We start from the raw sequence: 16,982 nt of genomic DNA, 5'->3' as shown, positions 1-16,982 counted from the left end.
TTCCTGTCGTAATACAGGCAGAAGTGGTCTCAGTTAGTTTCCAGTTGGTGACATATAATGGAGTAGATGTGTCACACTGTGCTCCTGCATTTGAATATTCCGTTTGTGACTGAAGACCCATAACTGTTCAACATCTCGCCGACAACTTTTTCACTGGTTTTGTTCATCTTGCCATATTCATGGCGGCGTGATGTTGAAGGTAAAAACCGAGAACAGCCCATGTATGGAGGAGAACACGGCTCTGTCTGCTGACCTAAGCGGTGTGTCTTCGCTTTGGAGGACACTACTGCGCAGCTGAAAAAGTGCCGCACTGCCCTTACAGCCAGCTTTCAGGTATTTGTTATTCTTTTCTCCCCCCCTCTCTGTTGCGTTGTATGTCTGTGGACATTCAGATGCCATGTATTTATTATGTTGCACAGTTTCCACTGGTTCCCCTGCTTTTCCATGCTGTCCAACATAAGACGGACAGCTCTGAACTAAATAACGTACATTTTTTAAGCTGGAATATGAAACGCCTGAACCTCCCAATAAAACTCGTAAAAGTGTTGTCACATCTCCGGCAACAGAGGGCAGACATGAGACACATCGCCGCCTCTCTGACTAACAGCAGCTGCGCTTCAGCTCAGGGAGTCGGATTTTCTATTCTTTCTTCCACGCCGGGGTTGGGGGGGCTGCTCCTATCATAAATAAAAATGTCCTGTTCTCACCGTCTAATGTTGTCTCAGAATAAAAAAGGCCTGTTTTCTATTAGTCGTTGGTGTACTATGTAACATTCGTGTTCTGGTAGTTGCTATTCATGCCCTAAATTGTTGGCATAGTGGCTTCTGGAAGAGCAGGTTTTGATAGCATTCCATCATGGTGATACCAGAAGGTCCATTTGGAGATTTGTGAGCAGATGCAAGAGGAAGCGTGCTCAGCAACAGAGGATGAATAGATGGCCAGGATGGCAGGCATGCAGCTGGGGGCACAAATGAGGGGAGAACAAACTTGCATTACATTTATTCATTTAGCCAAGACTTTTCTCCAAAGCAACTTACATTGTAAAGGTTGTAATTATTACAAGCTTATAATTATTTACCTATTTATACAGCTAGGTAATTCTACTGGAGCAATTTAGGGTAAGTACCTTGCTTAAGGGTACTACAGCTGAAGGTGGGCATTAAACCTGCAACCTTCAGAGCCAAAGGCAGCAGCTCTAACCACTACACTACCAGCTGTCCCTGTGCATGTAAGGTTTTATGGGCAAAGTTCTGGAGAACCGTATTAACTTTCTGATATAGGCAGTTCATGATGTGCTGCTGAGTCCTTCCAACCTGAAAAGCTGATTCTCCATCATGCACATTATGTCGGAAGATAGCATCATTGGAGGATGCTCTCAACAGTTGCCAAGAGCACTGAGTGAGGGCTGCTATTGCTGGTGCCTTGACCAGGTGCTCAAGGCTATGGCAGAATCTATCACAGTGAGGACAACACTCAGTAGGACCAGCTGGCCAGCAAAGCAGACCATAGCATTTGTCAAGGAAAGTGAAGAAGCACCCAATGCCAGTTCAGGGCTTCTGGTGACAGCATCAGATTTCCAATTGATGGTTGACTTAAACTGGCAGCCAAGGTTTCCAGTCACTATCACAGAGGCATTTTCGAGTCCAGACACTGTGTTGTTCTCAGAAGCATCTAAACAAGTCGTCTTGTTGGAGCTTACAATTCTTCGGGAAGAATGGATGGAAGATACTAATGAAAGAAAGATGGCTAGAGGAACTGTTAGAGGAATGCCATTCAAAAGGCTGGAGCCCAAGGTGTATGCCCATCAAGGTAGGTAGCATGGAATTTGCAGGGAAGTCTATAGAGCCTTTAGTACCACGTTTACTGGAATATAACTTGCACTTTTTCCCCCAAAATTCAAGTAAAAAAATCAGAGAGTGAGATATATGTGGTAATTTTTGGAAACTAAAGTTTTTTGGGAAAAAATTAAATTGACGTTTGTAATTAAATCCTCGGTATTCATTATAATTTATAATTGCTGACATGCGAAACACAGCAACCATCTTTACGCAAACCTAACACATATTGAAAAAACTCGTCCTGAAATGTAGGAAACTTTCCACGTTTAGGTCCTCGGAATGCTTTTCTTGACTTTTTGGTGTTTTGTAATGCAAGTTTCTATTTATGCCAATATCACTTATTAAACTCAGTCACTGTAAACTCAAGCCCTGCTGCTCGATTGCTGTGTTTTTTCTGCAAAATCAATAAGTTTGAGTTTCAAACCAGCACTGTAACTTGAACGTTTCTCCATATTTCAAGCAAAAATTACGGGTAATTTACAAGATTTGAGATACATTACGAACAACGTTTCACGAATGACTTATGAGAAGTGACCTCAAAGCGGAGCGCGAAACGGACAGCGATGGTCGGCCGCTACGCATAATGATTGGTGCGCTATTAACAAAAGATCAACAGGAAAGGCAAGCCAACGATTGCTGAAATGCTGATTCTTGTGTGCGAGGTATATGCAAAATTTTACAATGTCTTTTTTCTTTTCTTTTTAATTTCTTTTTTCATAAAGTAAAACGAGGGGTGCGAGATATACACGAGGGCGAGTTATATTCCAGTAAATACGATATGTTGGGTATCACAGGCAGCTGAAGGTGGAAGGCCATGAGAGCTCTTAATGATGCTTCTCAGAAGCAGGAAGATGTACTACAGTAGATAGCTGTGGATAAGGAGATGTGGGCTGTGGGTTTTTGGTAGCGCTACCTGGACGTACTGGAGACCGATACACCCTGGCTGGGTCGCCTGGGCGAGGATGTCTCATAGTGAGACCCGAAACAGCCCAGTGACCTCAAGTTACATTACTGATGATGTGTCCAGGTGCATCACAAGACGTACGATATTTTTTTTAAAAAGTAGTAATGTTAGCTGAAATACAAAGCAGAAATTTTTAATTACTAGTATGTTTTAAGTTATTAATTGAAGAAATGTCATGCATGATGGAAAGAAAATGAGGGAACAGGTCGTCAAGAAAGCGCCTGGATTGCTCTAGATTTCCATTCTGAATTTCAGGTCACTGTTCTTCATCTTCTTTCGATATTCTTCATCAAAGGCTTCATTTTGAGCCGCTGTGAAGTGATTCTTCCAGTCGCCTACAGCTCCTGGAAGAAAGAGAAACAATGGAGATTCAAATCTTGAGTTAAAGAAGCTCAGTCCATTTCATATTAATGGTGACAAGGGGGAAAAAATCATCTGTACAAGAAAAATGAGGTTTGTTGAATATAAAAAGCAGGTTTTGAAAACAAAGGATTTTAAAACAAAAGCAACGCAGGCATTAACTACCTTTCCTCATGAAGGGAGAAATGGACTCGTCAAATATTTTAATTTTGGATATTTCATCCGCAAAATTCTTCTTCATCTCATCAAACCCTGTTTTTCTCAACACTTCCTGCTTCTGTGTTTCAGCTGGTGAGAGACCAAGGAAGGAGCAGAGGCGGGAAATCTCACGAGCAGCATCCTGTGGAGGGGGGAACTTGTAAAAAACCAGAAAAAAAAACTTTGATAGAAAAAAATAAACTTTGGGGGCCATGAAAATTCTTCACTGAATATATTATATACAGAGTAAGTATGTAAAGTACGCTTTGATGTAGTATTTCCAAAAGCCTGCTAATGCTGCTGCTTTTTTTAAAACTGCATAATTACACGGACATACGTTTAAACAGTTAGGTAATTTTACTGGAGCAATTTTAGGGTAAGTACCTTGCTCAAGGGTACTACAGCTGGAAGTGAGACAGTTCTAGCAACAGTTCTAGCCACTACACTACCAGCTAATTTCCAGAAGAAGAGATGTTGAAGAGGTACAAGAGATGCTCTTGTCTTGAGAGGCTATCGCAAACAGATGAAGTTATTCTGCTCCTTGTTTTGATTATATTTTAGTATAATCTTATTGTAATTACAGCTGTAATAATACAGGTAATTATGGTAATGTTTCTGACCTCTTTCATGTCTTCAAAGAAAACATAGTGAATCCTTGAATAGCTTTTGCTTTTGTCCCACCACCCTTGGACATGGTCATACCATGAACCAAACACCACTGATGAGAAAACAGTTAACATTCACAGTTATTTAGCGCATTCTTTGTCTTCTAGACACAAGGAAATATAACAACAGTAAACAGTATGAAATTTTCTGTAGTAATTTTTCTCTGAAAAAATTCAGATGATTACAGGCATCCCTCACTTTACAAATTCACTTTATGCAAAATTTCAGTAGAGTGGCTCTTGGTTTTTGATAGCCAGTTTTCCATTTCTGGAATGAAAAATCTGTATAACAAAATTTTCCCAAATATTGTCCAAAACACTGTGCATCGCAGTTGGCGAAAAACGTTGCGTGTTGTGTGAGCGGAGTGGAAGTGCAGTAATGTACCATAGTTGGTGCTAGTTTACAACAATGTATTGCTTTCTGGTTGGTTTTCTGTTCCCTGTTGGTCTCATTTTCACTTTTTTCCACATGTTTGTACAGTTGCAGTGCAAGAATGACTGCCAAGCCTCCTCACTCGTCCACCCACAACTCACAAAGTTCTTCTTTTCACTCGCTGAATACAACAACAGTTCATTACTGTAAGTAGTTTATTTTAACTTGTTGTCTGCACTTATTTATTCAACATAAATTTCATCATTGAATGCTTGTTGCTGTCCACTGGAAAACACAGACAGTTTCCAAAAAAAGAACTGCCTATAAACATACCCATTAAATGACCTCACTAAGTGTCTGATGATCATGTGTTTTAAATCATGCTGAAATCATGGATTCGGAGTTATACACGGTAGGTGTTTTAAAGTGTTTTGTGCTATTTGGGACAATTGGTTTGGGGTTTTTGGAGGGCCTGGGAATGAAGGATTATTTTTCCAATTTGAAATAATGGGAAAATAGCCTTTCGTTTTCCAAAATTTCAGTATCCGCACCGTTTTCAGGAACGGAGTAATATCATACATTGAGAGATTGCTGTATTTTGCCACGTGTTACGCTTACACTCTCCAGTGTTAAATTTGTGGATGTATTCTTCCCAAGCTCCTGGGTCTGGTTGAATCTTATTCATCCTTTCGAAATGGTAGTAGCTCACCATGCTGTCTTTTGGGTTCCGGGCCACGTATATCATCTAGAAATGAGAATTTTATTAAACCCTTATGTTAACTTCACCTAACTGACGTGATATAGATAATGATAATGTTTTTTTTAATGAAACAGAGCTGTCATTCCTACAAAGCTGAGAGGTGTTGGTCTGGTTGTACCCTGCAGTTTTGCTCCCAGAAGGACTGTGGCACCAGCTGCACTGGAAGATGAGTTTTGATGAGACGCGGAGAAGTAGTTAGACTCTCTATCTGATCTGTCCCTGGGAGAGAGACAGTTGGACAGCTGGAAAATGTGTCCTTGCCTTTTGATTTGCAAACAATCAAATATTCACTTGAAGTTCATAAGAGGAAGGTGAAAACAGTACAAAATATAAGCTCACAGGTAGTTTACATAGTAAATTAATTGGCTAGCCATGCATGGATTTAGTTTATATGTCAGAATGCATGACAAAACTCTGGCAGTAGTGGTTTTTTAGAAAAAATGCTTTGGGAAAATGTACAGAAATGAAAGGTTAGAAGAAAAGTTTAAAAATAATGGGAAGGGTAACACAAACAAAAAGAAAACTGTGCAATATCATTATCTAAAATAATTAGGCCACAAACTGATATTCTTTGGATTCGATTTACTTTTTCTAAAATCTCAAGAAAACCACACATGCTTACTCCCAATAACTGTGTGTTACCTTTTGAAAGCTCTTCAATGCACACCTCCAAAAAAGGAACTCGTTCATACAACGGGGACAACGAGCCTTCCTTCCGCATCTCACCGAAATAAAGCTGATCAAGAATCTCACACATCCATGTTGTCCCTAAATGGAATATATATTTATATATGTGCATTTGCAGTACACTGTACATAATCACAACATCTTCTGACATACTTCACATTCTTCAATTCTTGCAAAGTCCTGCTGATATCAAATGCATAATTTAATAATCTTGCAAATTTTTTACTTTTTCAATATGAAAAATGGAGACCAGCTAATTATTTAACACAACACATTGGAATTATTTCTAATATTAATGTATTTTGCAGTGCAAATTTTAAAATAGTAAAATAAAAATAATAGTAAAAGTTTTCCAGCAAGAAAATGTAAAATGTTTTTCATGTCCTCCAACGATAAGAGGAACACCAGAGAAACGATCTTACTGTATTTCTGAACAGCGTGGGTAAATAAAGTATACATAAAGTATATTTGTATATTTGTGATAAAAGACCGAAGGTGAACATTGAATAGAATTTGGATAAATCTGATGAAACCTCAAAAGAATCTTTTTCCACATTTTCATTAGACAATATGACAATGAGAATGTTGACAGTTTCTGTTATAAAACACACTGATAGGATCTCAAAAACAGAAGACCGGTTAGGACAGCATGAAAGTGCACGGTGATCCTCATGTCCACTGCGCGTTACTGAACTTACCTGCCTTGGGGTATGTAGCTATCACTACATCATCGGGTTTCGCTTTGAAATTTTTCACTTTTTCCCAATTATCTGTGAAATAATGACTCATGGTAATACCCTCAAACTTGAAAGTCCTTGGTCTCTGAGCCATGTCTAAGAAATAAGGGACAGAAAGAAAGTTATGTCTCAATACATTCTTTCATGCTATATAATTAGTGACAATAGTAATATAATCTATGTCCTTCGTATAGTTTCCTAATGTTTTTTTTTCTTTTTCATGAAGAGCAAACAATACGCTTAAGAGTCGAAAAACTGGCATTTAAACTGGCACCTCCAGGTTCCTACCATTTCGGTCCCGGTGTAGTTTTTGTATTATTGAAGCACTTATTTTCATTCTTTTTGTTACAACTATATTTTTCTTGATCTTGCTTTACAAATTCCCTACTGTACTGGTAGCATTACTTATGGCGAAAGCACTTCTGGACTGTACAAGGTTAAGATTATAAGTTGCCCTCGACATTATTCACAAAATCAAGTGTCTAATGCCTAAATTCCTAAATTTAAATGCACAATATAACTTTCAGTGCAAGGGTGCGGTGGCACAGCAGGTTTGGCTGGGTCCTGCTTGCTGGCAGGTCTGGGGTTAAAGTCCCCGCTTGGGGTGCCTTGTGATGGACCGGCATGTCCGAGTGGGGTCACGGTGGATCAGAGCCTAACCCGGTGGCACAGAGCACAAGGGTGGGGGGGAGGGGACACACCCCAGATGGGACACCGGTCCACCACAGGGCACCCCAAGCAGGGCTCGGACCCCAGATCCGCCATACAGCAGGCCCCAGCCAAACCCTCTGTGTCACCGCACCCCACCTTGCTGTGGATCATTTTTAGTATGATTATTTCATTGAAGCTTATTTTTTAATCTTTCTTTCGTTCTGAGTTCTCTGACTGTTACCATTATTGTTACCACTGTTACCATCATTTATTGTTATTGCTGTCATTGCTGCTGTTGTTATTTACTGTCAGTGACACTGATTTGTTTGTGCAGTATTTCAATTGTCCTTGCATAGTCTGTGGAGAAGCACTCAGGAAGATTTTCATGATACATGCACATGGTACTTGCATCTATGACAATAAACTTGAAACTTGAACTTGAAACTTAATTAAAACAAAGATATTCATGTTTGAAATGAACTTTTAACCAAACATCTGCCTGCTGCTCATGTTTCTCCGTTTTGCAAATCTAAATAACATGATACGCACAAACGTTGTGGTATCAGAACAGCAGTACAATAGCAAATACACCTTTCAAAGTGTGGTACTTACTTGTGTCTGGATGCCACAGTGTTTTCCTCAAATTATTTCTCTTCTCACTCTGTCTATTCCTCTCCTGTACCCTGCCGGACTTTACGCCCTTTTGCTTCCTCTCTTGCTCTGTTTTTCTGCTCCTTGATCCTCTGGCCTCTCCCACTTGGACTCACCCCACTGAGGACACATTCCTGGAACTTGTCTCCTGGAGCTCTGTGCCTGTTGAAAGAGGTTCTTTCGCGCTACGCTTTCTGGCGTCATTTGTTTCCTCTAATAAATCCATGCAGTTTTTAAGTTCTCGTTCACATTTTTAGTTCACGCACGACACACGGGAGTAACGCACAGCTGCGTTAGGGTGCATTCGTTGTACTTGTGCTTTCGGGACTCAGCACTTCCTGCGTGGGGTCAAGCGGAGCTCAGGCAGTCTAAGGATGTGTGTGAATGAAGCGACGTACATCTCAGCGAAATGCAATTTGTACGTTACATTAGTAGAAAGAGAGACATAGTTACAGATGTGATTCTTAAGTAAACTTAGTTTGTTTCTTTCCACGTTATGCACTGATGTTCATCACACGAGTAGCTGTATAAAACTCAAAATAGATGAATCTTGATAACCTTCCTACAATTTTTTTTTTTTTAAATAGATACACAAACATTCACGTACAATGCAGGAGTAGCGGCTGTGTAAAGGCTTATCTGGGGATGATCATAAAGTTACGGTGCGTGAACATTTACAGCATACATGAGCCGGAGAGATCTTGGGTGAAGTGAGCCTGGAAAAGGTGAGTTTTCAGACCCTTCTTGAATGTGGACAGAGATTCAGCAGTTCTGAGTGGGAGGGGGATGTCGTTCCACAACAACGGAGCCAGAACCGATAACCTCCCTGCTTTACCTTTTGTGCGTGGGATCACCAAGTGAGTAGAAGTAGACGAGCGAAGGGGTCTGGTTAGGGTGTAGCGGTTGATTAAGTCTTGATGCTTTTGTTGGAAATAACCAGGGTCTTAAATTTGGTCCGGGCAGCTATAAAAATTCAGTGCAGAGAAACGAGTAGAGGAGATACGTGGGAACTCTTATTGACCCATTTACATGGCTGTGTAATTTTACTGGAGCAATTTATGGTAAGTACCTTGCTCAGGGGTACTACAGCTGGGATTTGAATGTGCAACCTTTGTGTCCAAAACAGCAACTCTAACCACACTACCAGCTGTCCATATATTAGGCTCTATTCATTTAGAGTGTTTGTCCCATTCATAAAGCAGGCTATTTTACTGGAGCCCTTTGCAGTAATGCAAACATACCAAAGCAGTACCAGTGGGGCTTGAACCTGCAACTTCCAGGGGTGCATCCCTTTTACAGGCAGTCCCCAGGTTATGAACATCCGACTTACATACAAACCATAGTTATGAACCACCCACAGTAAAGCCTATTATATAAAAAATTCGAATTACATATAATGATTCGTAATAACAAACAGGCGCTACTTTACATCAAAACACTGCTCATCTGCAGCGGTTCATCGGCTCTTGAGCCCGAGGTAGGACAAACACTTCCTTCTTTTCAGTTGGACTATGTTGCTGTTAACAGTATCTCGTGTGTCACTGTATTTGGCTTTAATTTTTTATTTTTTACCCTCCTAGCCACAGCACCAGAGCATAAATGTGATGCAAGTGATGGTGATGCATCAAAGGAAAGGAAAACGATCACAACTGACACTAAAGTGGCAATTAATAAAGTAACTGGAAAACGGTGAAACGCCAACGAACGAACTGTACCGAACGGTTCCGACTTTATACAAATTCGACTCAAGGCAGACTTAGGAACAGAACTCGTTCGTAATCCGGGGACTGCGTGTATTGACAATAAACAAATGGTGAAACTCATAGCAGCTCTCCGCAACGCTGTGCTTCAGACAGAAGTTGCCATTCGGTTCAGACACCTGCCTGAAATCACAGCGTGTACTCGGAGAATGACAGGAAATCGGTGAGTTTCCTTCCCCTTGTCCTGGTGAGGGTGGCGGCGTGACAATAAGAGCTGCACTTTCATCTCCACTCCCAAAATAAAGGCAAACAACGGCAAAACGAAAACATCAGACGGCTCTTTCAGTCTGCGCTCCACAGAAAGTCCTACCCCGCTGTTAAGTATTATATGTAGTACATCCAGTATGATACCGTGGCCCCCGACCGCATCCCAGCGCACACACCGACACGCACGTCTTGTTGGGAGGCCTCCTGAAAATCCAGCTAAAAACTCTGTTTGTCGAGACTGACAACGTGGAGCCTGAACATGAAAAGTTTTCACTCTTGAGCCTCGGTGGTAAATGACTTAAAACTGTTCTATGAAAATACCAGCAAAGAACAGTGTTGTGTTTTTGGTCTAATTTTATTAGAACTTTGACTTTATTGAAAAATATACTTTGTCTCTTTGTGTCACTCGATTCACCAGAACCACTTGCTGCAAATTTTTAAATGTACAACTTTTTTATTCATTTATAATAGATTTTTTTTCACTTAAATATTGCTAAAATTTTGCTCTGTGGCTGAGCACAAGCAACCTGTTATTATTATTATTACTACCATTATTATTATTCTTCTTATTATTATTCAACCCATATCATTACATCACGGAAAAGCTACGGCTCCCAATCCTCTGCTAAAATATATAATTAAATGAATTAAAATTGCATATTGAAGCTGTTAGCAGCGACACAGTGGTTCTGCCTCATAGTGCCTGAACTGTTTAGGCTTAGGTTCGAATCCGGCTCAGTCTAAGGCGGAATTTGCATATCCTTCCCGTGCGTGAATTTCCTGTGGGTGCTCTAGTTTCCTCCCACAGTCCAAAGACATGCAGGACTGTGAACTAATAAAGGTTGTTGACGTGTACAGGAAGAGGACCGGTGGCCACTCCTCTGTAACAGTGGAGCTGCCAGCAAAAAGTTTCTTATATAATGTTTTCATGCAAATGAGCCTTGGGCTGTGTTTTTAATGTGTTCTTTAGTACTGCCAATGACGAATATACATTTATTTCTTTTATTAAATGAATTTTATTGAACCAATTTTAGATTATTCATGCCGGTTTTTATTTATTTCAGTTAAAGACAGTACTCCAAGAAAAAGCAAGTTCGTCCACGTACGTGGAGCGAGGGTTCAGGGTCAAAATGTTACAATTTGTCACAGGTATGATCATGCAGGACTTTCTAATACAGAGGCCCCTCGACTTACACAAATGGACCCTTTTCCAACCCCTCACGTAAGTCGAAAGATACGTATGTCGTATTCCACGCCTCCCCCCCCCCCATCATTCAACATAATAACATTAATATTTTCTCCATTTCAATTATTGCACCTTCATGTTTCTTCGTTATTATTGCTGTTTTAGCTGATTCTTTCACTGCTCCTTTATACGTGCAGCATCCTTCATTATCGTATTTATAGTCGATACGACTAAACCTGGTTCCCGTGTTATAGACCGCGATCTTTGTCCACCTTCATACTTCCTTATTATTTTCAATTTCATCCCCAAATTGATTGCTGGACGCTTGCGAGATGCTCCTCGTTTTCCTTCAAGTGCACGTTTATCACCAGGCATTGTGAATAATGGAAAGGGTAAAAAATATGGGAATAAAGCACTACACTAACGAGAGGAGATGTGTTCACAGCTCAAAACACACGGGAACTTGGTAGATGGAGCTCCCTCGCTTCTCTGGCTACGCCGATGTCATGCGGAACCGAGGGAGCCGAGACGGCTGGACCCAAGTGCAGAATCATTCGTCTGGAGTCAAGGGATCAGGCAAGTTGTTCTCGGCGTCGGGGACAGGCGAAGGGTCGGTCGATCGGCGGTCGGGGTCAGAGCGAAGATCCATGGGCATGGTCAGGGGATGAAGCGAAGGGTCGGTCGAGCGGCGGTCGGCATTGGAACGAGGATCCGTGGACGTGGTGAGGAAACAAAGCGAGGGGTCGATAACCGGAGAACGTGAACTGTGAACTGTGAACTAGAGATGCGTGTGAACGAAACGTCACGAGGATGGACGGTTGTCCCTGATGAGATTCCGCAAAGGTATGGGTGCCGAGGAGGGTCTTTTAAAGGGTGAGCAGTGAGTCGGGAACTGGAGTCTGGTGCTGTCAATTGGGTTGTGTTTGCGTTTTCAGATGTTTCTGTAAATAATGTGTATGCTGGGAATTTTTTTATGTAAATCCGAATTTGCGTAAGTAGAAGGGTGTCTGTAACTTCCGGAAGGGTCTCCCGACCTCCAGAGTTCCCTAGAATTGTCATGCAAATCAAATGTCAATGTTTCAAGTGGGAGAAATTTAAACACTTTTGTCATCCACATGTTTATAGAGTGAACTCCAGGTGTAGAGCACAGGATTAAAGCATATTTAAGAAAGAGTTTGAAACAGACTGAAGTGACAAGTGGAGCAGTTATAGGTTATAAGGACAGCTTGGTGATGCCAGATGCCTCCGCTGTCTTGATAAAAAAAAATACCTTGATACCTGAGTAGTTTTTTTGACTTGATACATTTTGTACTTTTAGCTGATTAACAGATATATCTTTTTAATTTTATTTATTTTTTAGCAGTACTTTCACTGCAGTGTTGTTTTCTACTGCTTTACCCACCTCTGCTTTTCAATGTTGTTTCTTTGATGACTGACATCAAATCAATGCTCTGTTTCCCTCTACTGGTCATTTCTTGAATTTATTCACTAAATTGATGCTAGCTACATGGACAAAATAATGGAAACACCACATGAAAAAGGAATTTACCTTCCGATTAACAGTCCCAGTTACGAAGACAGATGTAAAGGTGAGTTAGCTATAAATGAGCTCTGACTGGCAGCATTTTAATATGTGAGTTTTCAAAAGCAAAATGTGGCAGAGCTCTAAAGAGACCAAATATTTATTTTGATTTAATATTTGATTTGATTTGAAGTGTAGGTACATCAGTCACAAAACTGCAAAAAAAAAGAGAAGTTATTTAAGATGTTAATGTGGGGGCACAGTGGTGCAGCGGGTTCGGCCGGGTCCCCCTCTCTGGCGGGTCTGAGGTTTGAGTCTTGCTTGGGGTGCCTTGCGATGGACTGGTGTCCCCTCCCGGTTGAGTCCCCTCCCCCCTCGGTCTTGCACCCTGTGTTGCTGGGTTAGGCTCCGGTTCGACGCGACCCCACTTGGGACAAGCAGTTTCAGATGGTGTGTGTGTGTGTGTGTTAAGGTGTTAAATATTTAATGTTCTCCAAACCAACTTATAATGTTAAGCTACCTATAATTTTTTTACTTGGGTTTTTTTTTTACTGGAACAATTTAGGGTAAATACCTTGCTCAAGGCTACTACACCCAGAAGAGGGATTTGAACCTTCCACCTTTGGGTTGAAAGGCAGCAGCTCCAACCACAGCGCTACCAGGTATAATGAAGAAGGTCTTATGGTATAAGCTAAGATTTATCACTTTTTTTTTTTTTTTTAATTATTTGGACAAAAGCAGTGCCACTATATTTGGTGACGACAATATCTGAGCTGCTTCTCAGAACTAGTGTCTCAAAGGAAAAAAGTCAAGGATTGAGAGCAGACGGCTCCAGTGGGGGGTCTGTTTCTGCGGTAGGTGGCAGTGTACAACAAGGGGCCGCACACCACAAGGGCAAGAACTGCAGGGAGTGCAGGAAATACTGAAAGTGTACTACTTGTGTGTGTCTGTCCACATACTGACAGCTGTGTTACCGCAATGCAAAAGTACTTCTTGTTGGTCTCATTGTCTCACTGCTGGAAATGCAGGCATTCGGTGCACCGGGACACTCTTTTTTGCGAACACAATTTATGCAGAGGGAAGTTCTTTTCACATTTACAAAGCCATGAATTGTGCCTGCAAGATAAAATATGTGCATAATTTCTATGAATTCTCCTTGAAGAACGCAGTATTTTTGGGGGTTTTTTTCTCATATTCCCACCAAGTAAAACAGGATTTTTTCCGTTTCGGTATTTCTCATTGGCGTGAAGATGAATGTTACTGACTGTTTAAGACTGATGTGCAGGACGGTGTCTAATTTCGGGAGTGTGTAGGCATGAGATGCCCATGGCTACACTTTTGAGTTGAGTTTTCTCAATAAACAGCAGGACTTTGTGATAATAACAGCAAAATAACAGCAAAATAGCAAAGTAAAAGAGACATTCCATTTCACCAGGGGAAAAAGCAGAAACGCAGAAAGAGAAACATAAAATACACAAACCAAATGTCACCAGTGTTTTTCAACCCTATTTAATGAGCATCTCAATTAGAGACCCAATAAATTGTTCTGTCCCTTTAAGAGTTTGCCCGTGGGCAGCTGTCCGTCAAGGGAGAGGGGGTGTGGTTTCGGCTGCTGCCTGCCACACTGACTTACTGTACATTGTAAAAACTTAATACTTGCATGACCTTCATTTGTGCACTGACTGCATGGTTTTTTTTTTGTTGTTTTTTTTATTATTATTTTAGCCCTTCTCATGCAGTTGGACTGTTTACACTGGGCAGATGTTCATGGGATATTTTGCATCTTGAGCACAGTCCGAATCAACAGCAGGCATCAAAGGACAAACGTGCTGTGGAGTGCCAAAGCAATGGCCTGATGGACACGTCTTGCTGCCAGCGGAAGGGAAGCGGTGCCAAAAACACATCCGCTTCGAGTGACCTTTAAAACACTTTAAAACACTGGTGTCACACTTTCCAGCGCGGTGTATGAAAGTGTCCGAGATATTAAGGAAACGCTGTAATTGGGCACCTTCTGCGGTTCTTACAGGGAGAATCAGTGTGTCCTGAGGGCTCCTCAGACAGAGCTGAAGTTAAGCAGTTCACCGGGCGTCTCATAGAGAATATAAGTATATCCGTCTGACATATGCAATATGCAGTATATTTCATACCTATAAACAGCTTCACAGGAATTTAAATTCCTTTTTCAGTTCACAGTGCTGCCTGAAAGTGTGTGCAGCCCTTGTGTCCCTTAGTTTTACCACGGAATGGCTATCTGATGAGAATCAGTGTTTCTCATGTGACATAACAGGTGTGTGACGACCGATTCCAGATGTGGCTTAGAGGAAATCGCGTGCGTAGTAGAAACACGCAAGTAGTGTAAAGGTGTAAAAACAAGTGAATCCCGACTTGTATTGGTTACACTAAGTAGGTAAGTAGAGTCAGGGGTGTAAATCATAGTCATTTATTCATTTTATCAGTTTAACGTTTAGATTATCTCAGTGTATTTGAACATTTCATATAAGAATATTTACCATGCCTATGGGGTTCACATACTTCCAAACAGTACTGTATGTATTCTAGTTTTATTGAGACAAGTTAAAGGGGTCACTTAATTGTGAAATACACACATTTTCTGAACCGCTTGTCCCATACGGGGTTGCAGGGAACCAGAGCCTAACCCGGCAACACAGGGCGTAAGGGGGAGGGAACACATCCAGGACGGGACGCCAGTCCGCCGCAAGGCACCCCAAGCGGGACTCGAACCCCAGACCCACTAGAGAGCAGGACCCGGTCCAACCCACTGCACCACCGCACCCCCCATAATTGTGAAATAAATTTTTTAAATATAAAAGAACACGAGGAAGGCCTCATGTATATTTACAGTAGTTGAAGAAGTAATGAGGAAAGGCACAACTTCCGGTGGGTTTGTGGTCTCGCACCAGGGCTCACGTACGCAGCGGTCGGGCTTCAGCAGTAGGTATGTTGAGTAAGAATGAACCCCTGTGTACGCGAACTCTGGTCGTGTACAAGTCACAATCTGTGTTCATTCAAACACGTGTGTTCATGTGTGTTCATATGGTGATGTAGAGGTTGGCCCGGTAGTACAGAGAGTAGCACTGCTGTCTCACAGTGCCTGGGTGGTATGAAAGGATGTGGGTTTGATACCCACTCAGTCTGTGTGGAGTTCGCATGTTGTCTTCATGGTTTTCCTCTGGATGCTCTGGTTTCCTCCCACACTCCAAAGACATGCTGTTCAGGTTCACCTGTAATGTGTGAGTGACAGAGAGAGAGTGTGTGTGTTCCACTGATGTATGGATGAGTGACCCAGTGTAAGTAGTGTATCTAGCAGTGTAAGTCACCGCAGTGAATAAGGTGTGTGGGCTAATAACACTACATAGAGCTCATTGGAAGTTGCTTGGAGAAAAGTGTCTGCTGAAGAAATAAATGTAAGCAGCTGTCCTCCGCTAAATGCCCATATGTTTTTGTTGCTTTTCCCCCTTTGCACGTCAAAGGCTCGAACCCCATTGACACGGAGAAAAGTTGTCCATGGCATCATCGGCCTCTCAGGTGCAAATCTATAAAAGCAGAATGAAAAAGGCCGCAGGGCTCCACGGGCCGTCGGGTTCCACAGGACGTGTTCGGAGTCTTCATCTCGATGGGTTTGTCACGCTCGACGAAGGAGGGGCGGTCCGTCTCCGGTTGGCAGAGACGCAGGGCTGCAGGGCTCCGGGGCTGCGCCGCGCCTCTCCTTCTCTAGAGCTCAGCTCGGAAATACGGGTTTTGAGAAATTATGCCCAAGAGGCAGCTCGGGCGTGTCAGCGTAGCACTGCGGCAAGTTCCTCCTACACACCACCACCAGCTGAGGGAAGCTCTGGATGCTTGTGGCCGTCTCCGCAGTTCAGTGCTAGACGGCTCCGCCGCGAGCGCCGTGGAGAGTGCGACTAAGGAGCCGCCACCTGATTGGTCAGCCGCACGCCTACCCCCATCACGCTCCCTGCCTGCAGCTCTGTGCCTGATCCATAACACACACTCTCTCTGGTCTCAATCTTCAGAGATCGTGTGCTGTGTGTGATTCATGTACAGTGCTGCTTGAAAGTGTGCGCGGCCCTTGTGTCCCTTGGTTTTACCACGGAATGGGTATCCGATGAGAATCAGTGTTTCTCATGCGACATAACAGGTGTGTGACGACCGATTCCAGATGTGGCTTAGAGGAAATCGCGTGCGTAGTAGAAACACGCAAGTAGTGTAAAGGTGTAAAAACAAGTGAATCCTGAGTTGTACTGGTTACACCAAGTAGGTAAGTAGAGTCAGAGGTGTAAATCAAAGTCATTTATTCATTTTATATGTTTATTTTAAGATTTAACATTTAGATTTTACACAGGAATAGTGATCATCCCTACAGGGTTCACACACTTCCCAGCAGCTCCGTATGTCGAGTATCGTC

At 42.1% G+C, this 16,982-nt stretch overlaps 1 protein-coding gene across 2 annotated transcripts; it reads right to left on the bottom strand.

Annotated features, from left to right (window-relative positions):
- Positions 1 to 1,229: 1,229 nt before the first annotated feature.
- Positions 1,230 to 7,983, bottom strand: LOC108932995 (cytosolic sulfotransferase 1-like). 2 transcript variants are annotated; one of them, XM_018749767.2, is made up of 8 exons: positions 7,846 to 7,983; positions 6,544 to 6,678; positions 5,801 to 5,926; positions 5,277 to 5,377; positions 5,017 to 5,143; positions 3,981 to 4,078; positions 3,328 to 3,517; positions 1,230 to 3,146 (listed from the first exon to the last, which is right to left on the bottom strand). In XM_018749767.2, the coding sequence occupies exons 2-8, from the start codon at positions 6,674 to 6,676 to the stop codon at positions 3,034 to 3,036; spliced, it is 888 nt and encodes a 295-aa protein (XP_018605283.2). In that variant the 5' UTR covers positions 6,677 to 6,678; positions 7,846 to 7,983; the 3' UTR covers positions 1,230 to 3,033. The 2 variants fall into 2 exon arrangements, with proteins under 2 accessions (XP_018605283.2, XP_018605284.2); XM_018749768.2 differs by having other exon boundaries at positions 3,328 to 3,502.
- Positions 7,984 to 16,982: the final 8,999 nt, after the last annotated feature.

Source organism: Scleropages formosus, chromosome 20, assembly GCF_900964775.1.
Source record: "Scleropages formosus chromosome 20, fSclFor1.1, whole genome shotgun sequence".
NCBI lineage: Eukaryota > Metazoa > Chordata > Actinopteri > Osteoglossiformes > Osteoglossidae > Scleropages > Scleropages formosus.
This window is presented reverse-complemented; position numbering and strand designations above follow the sequence as displayed.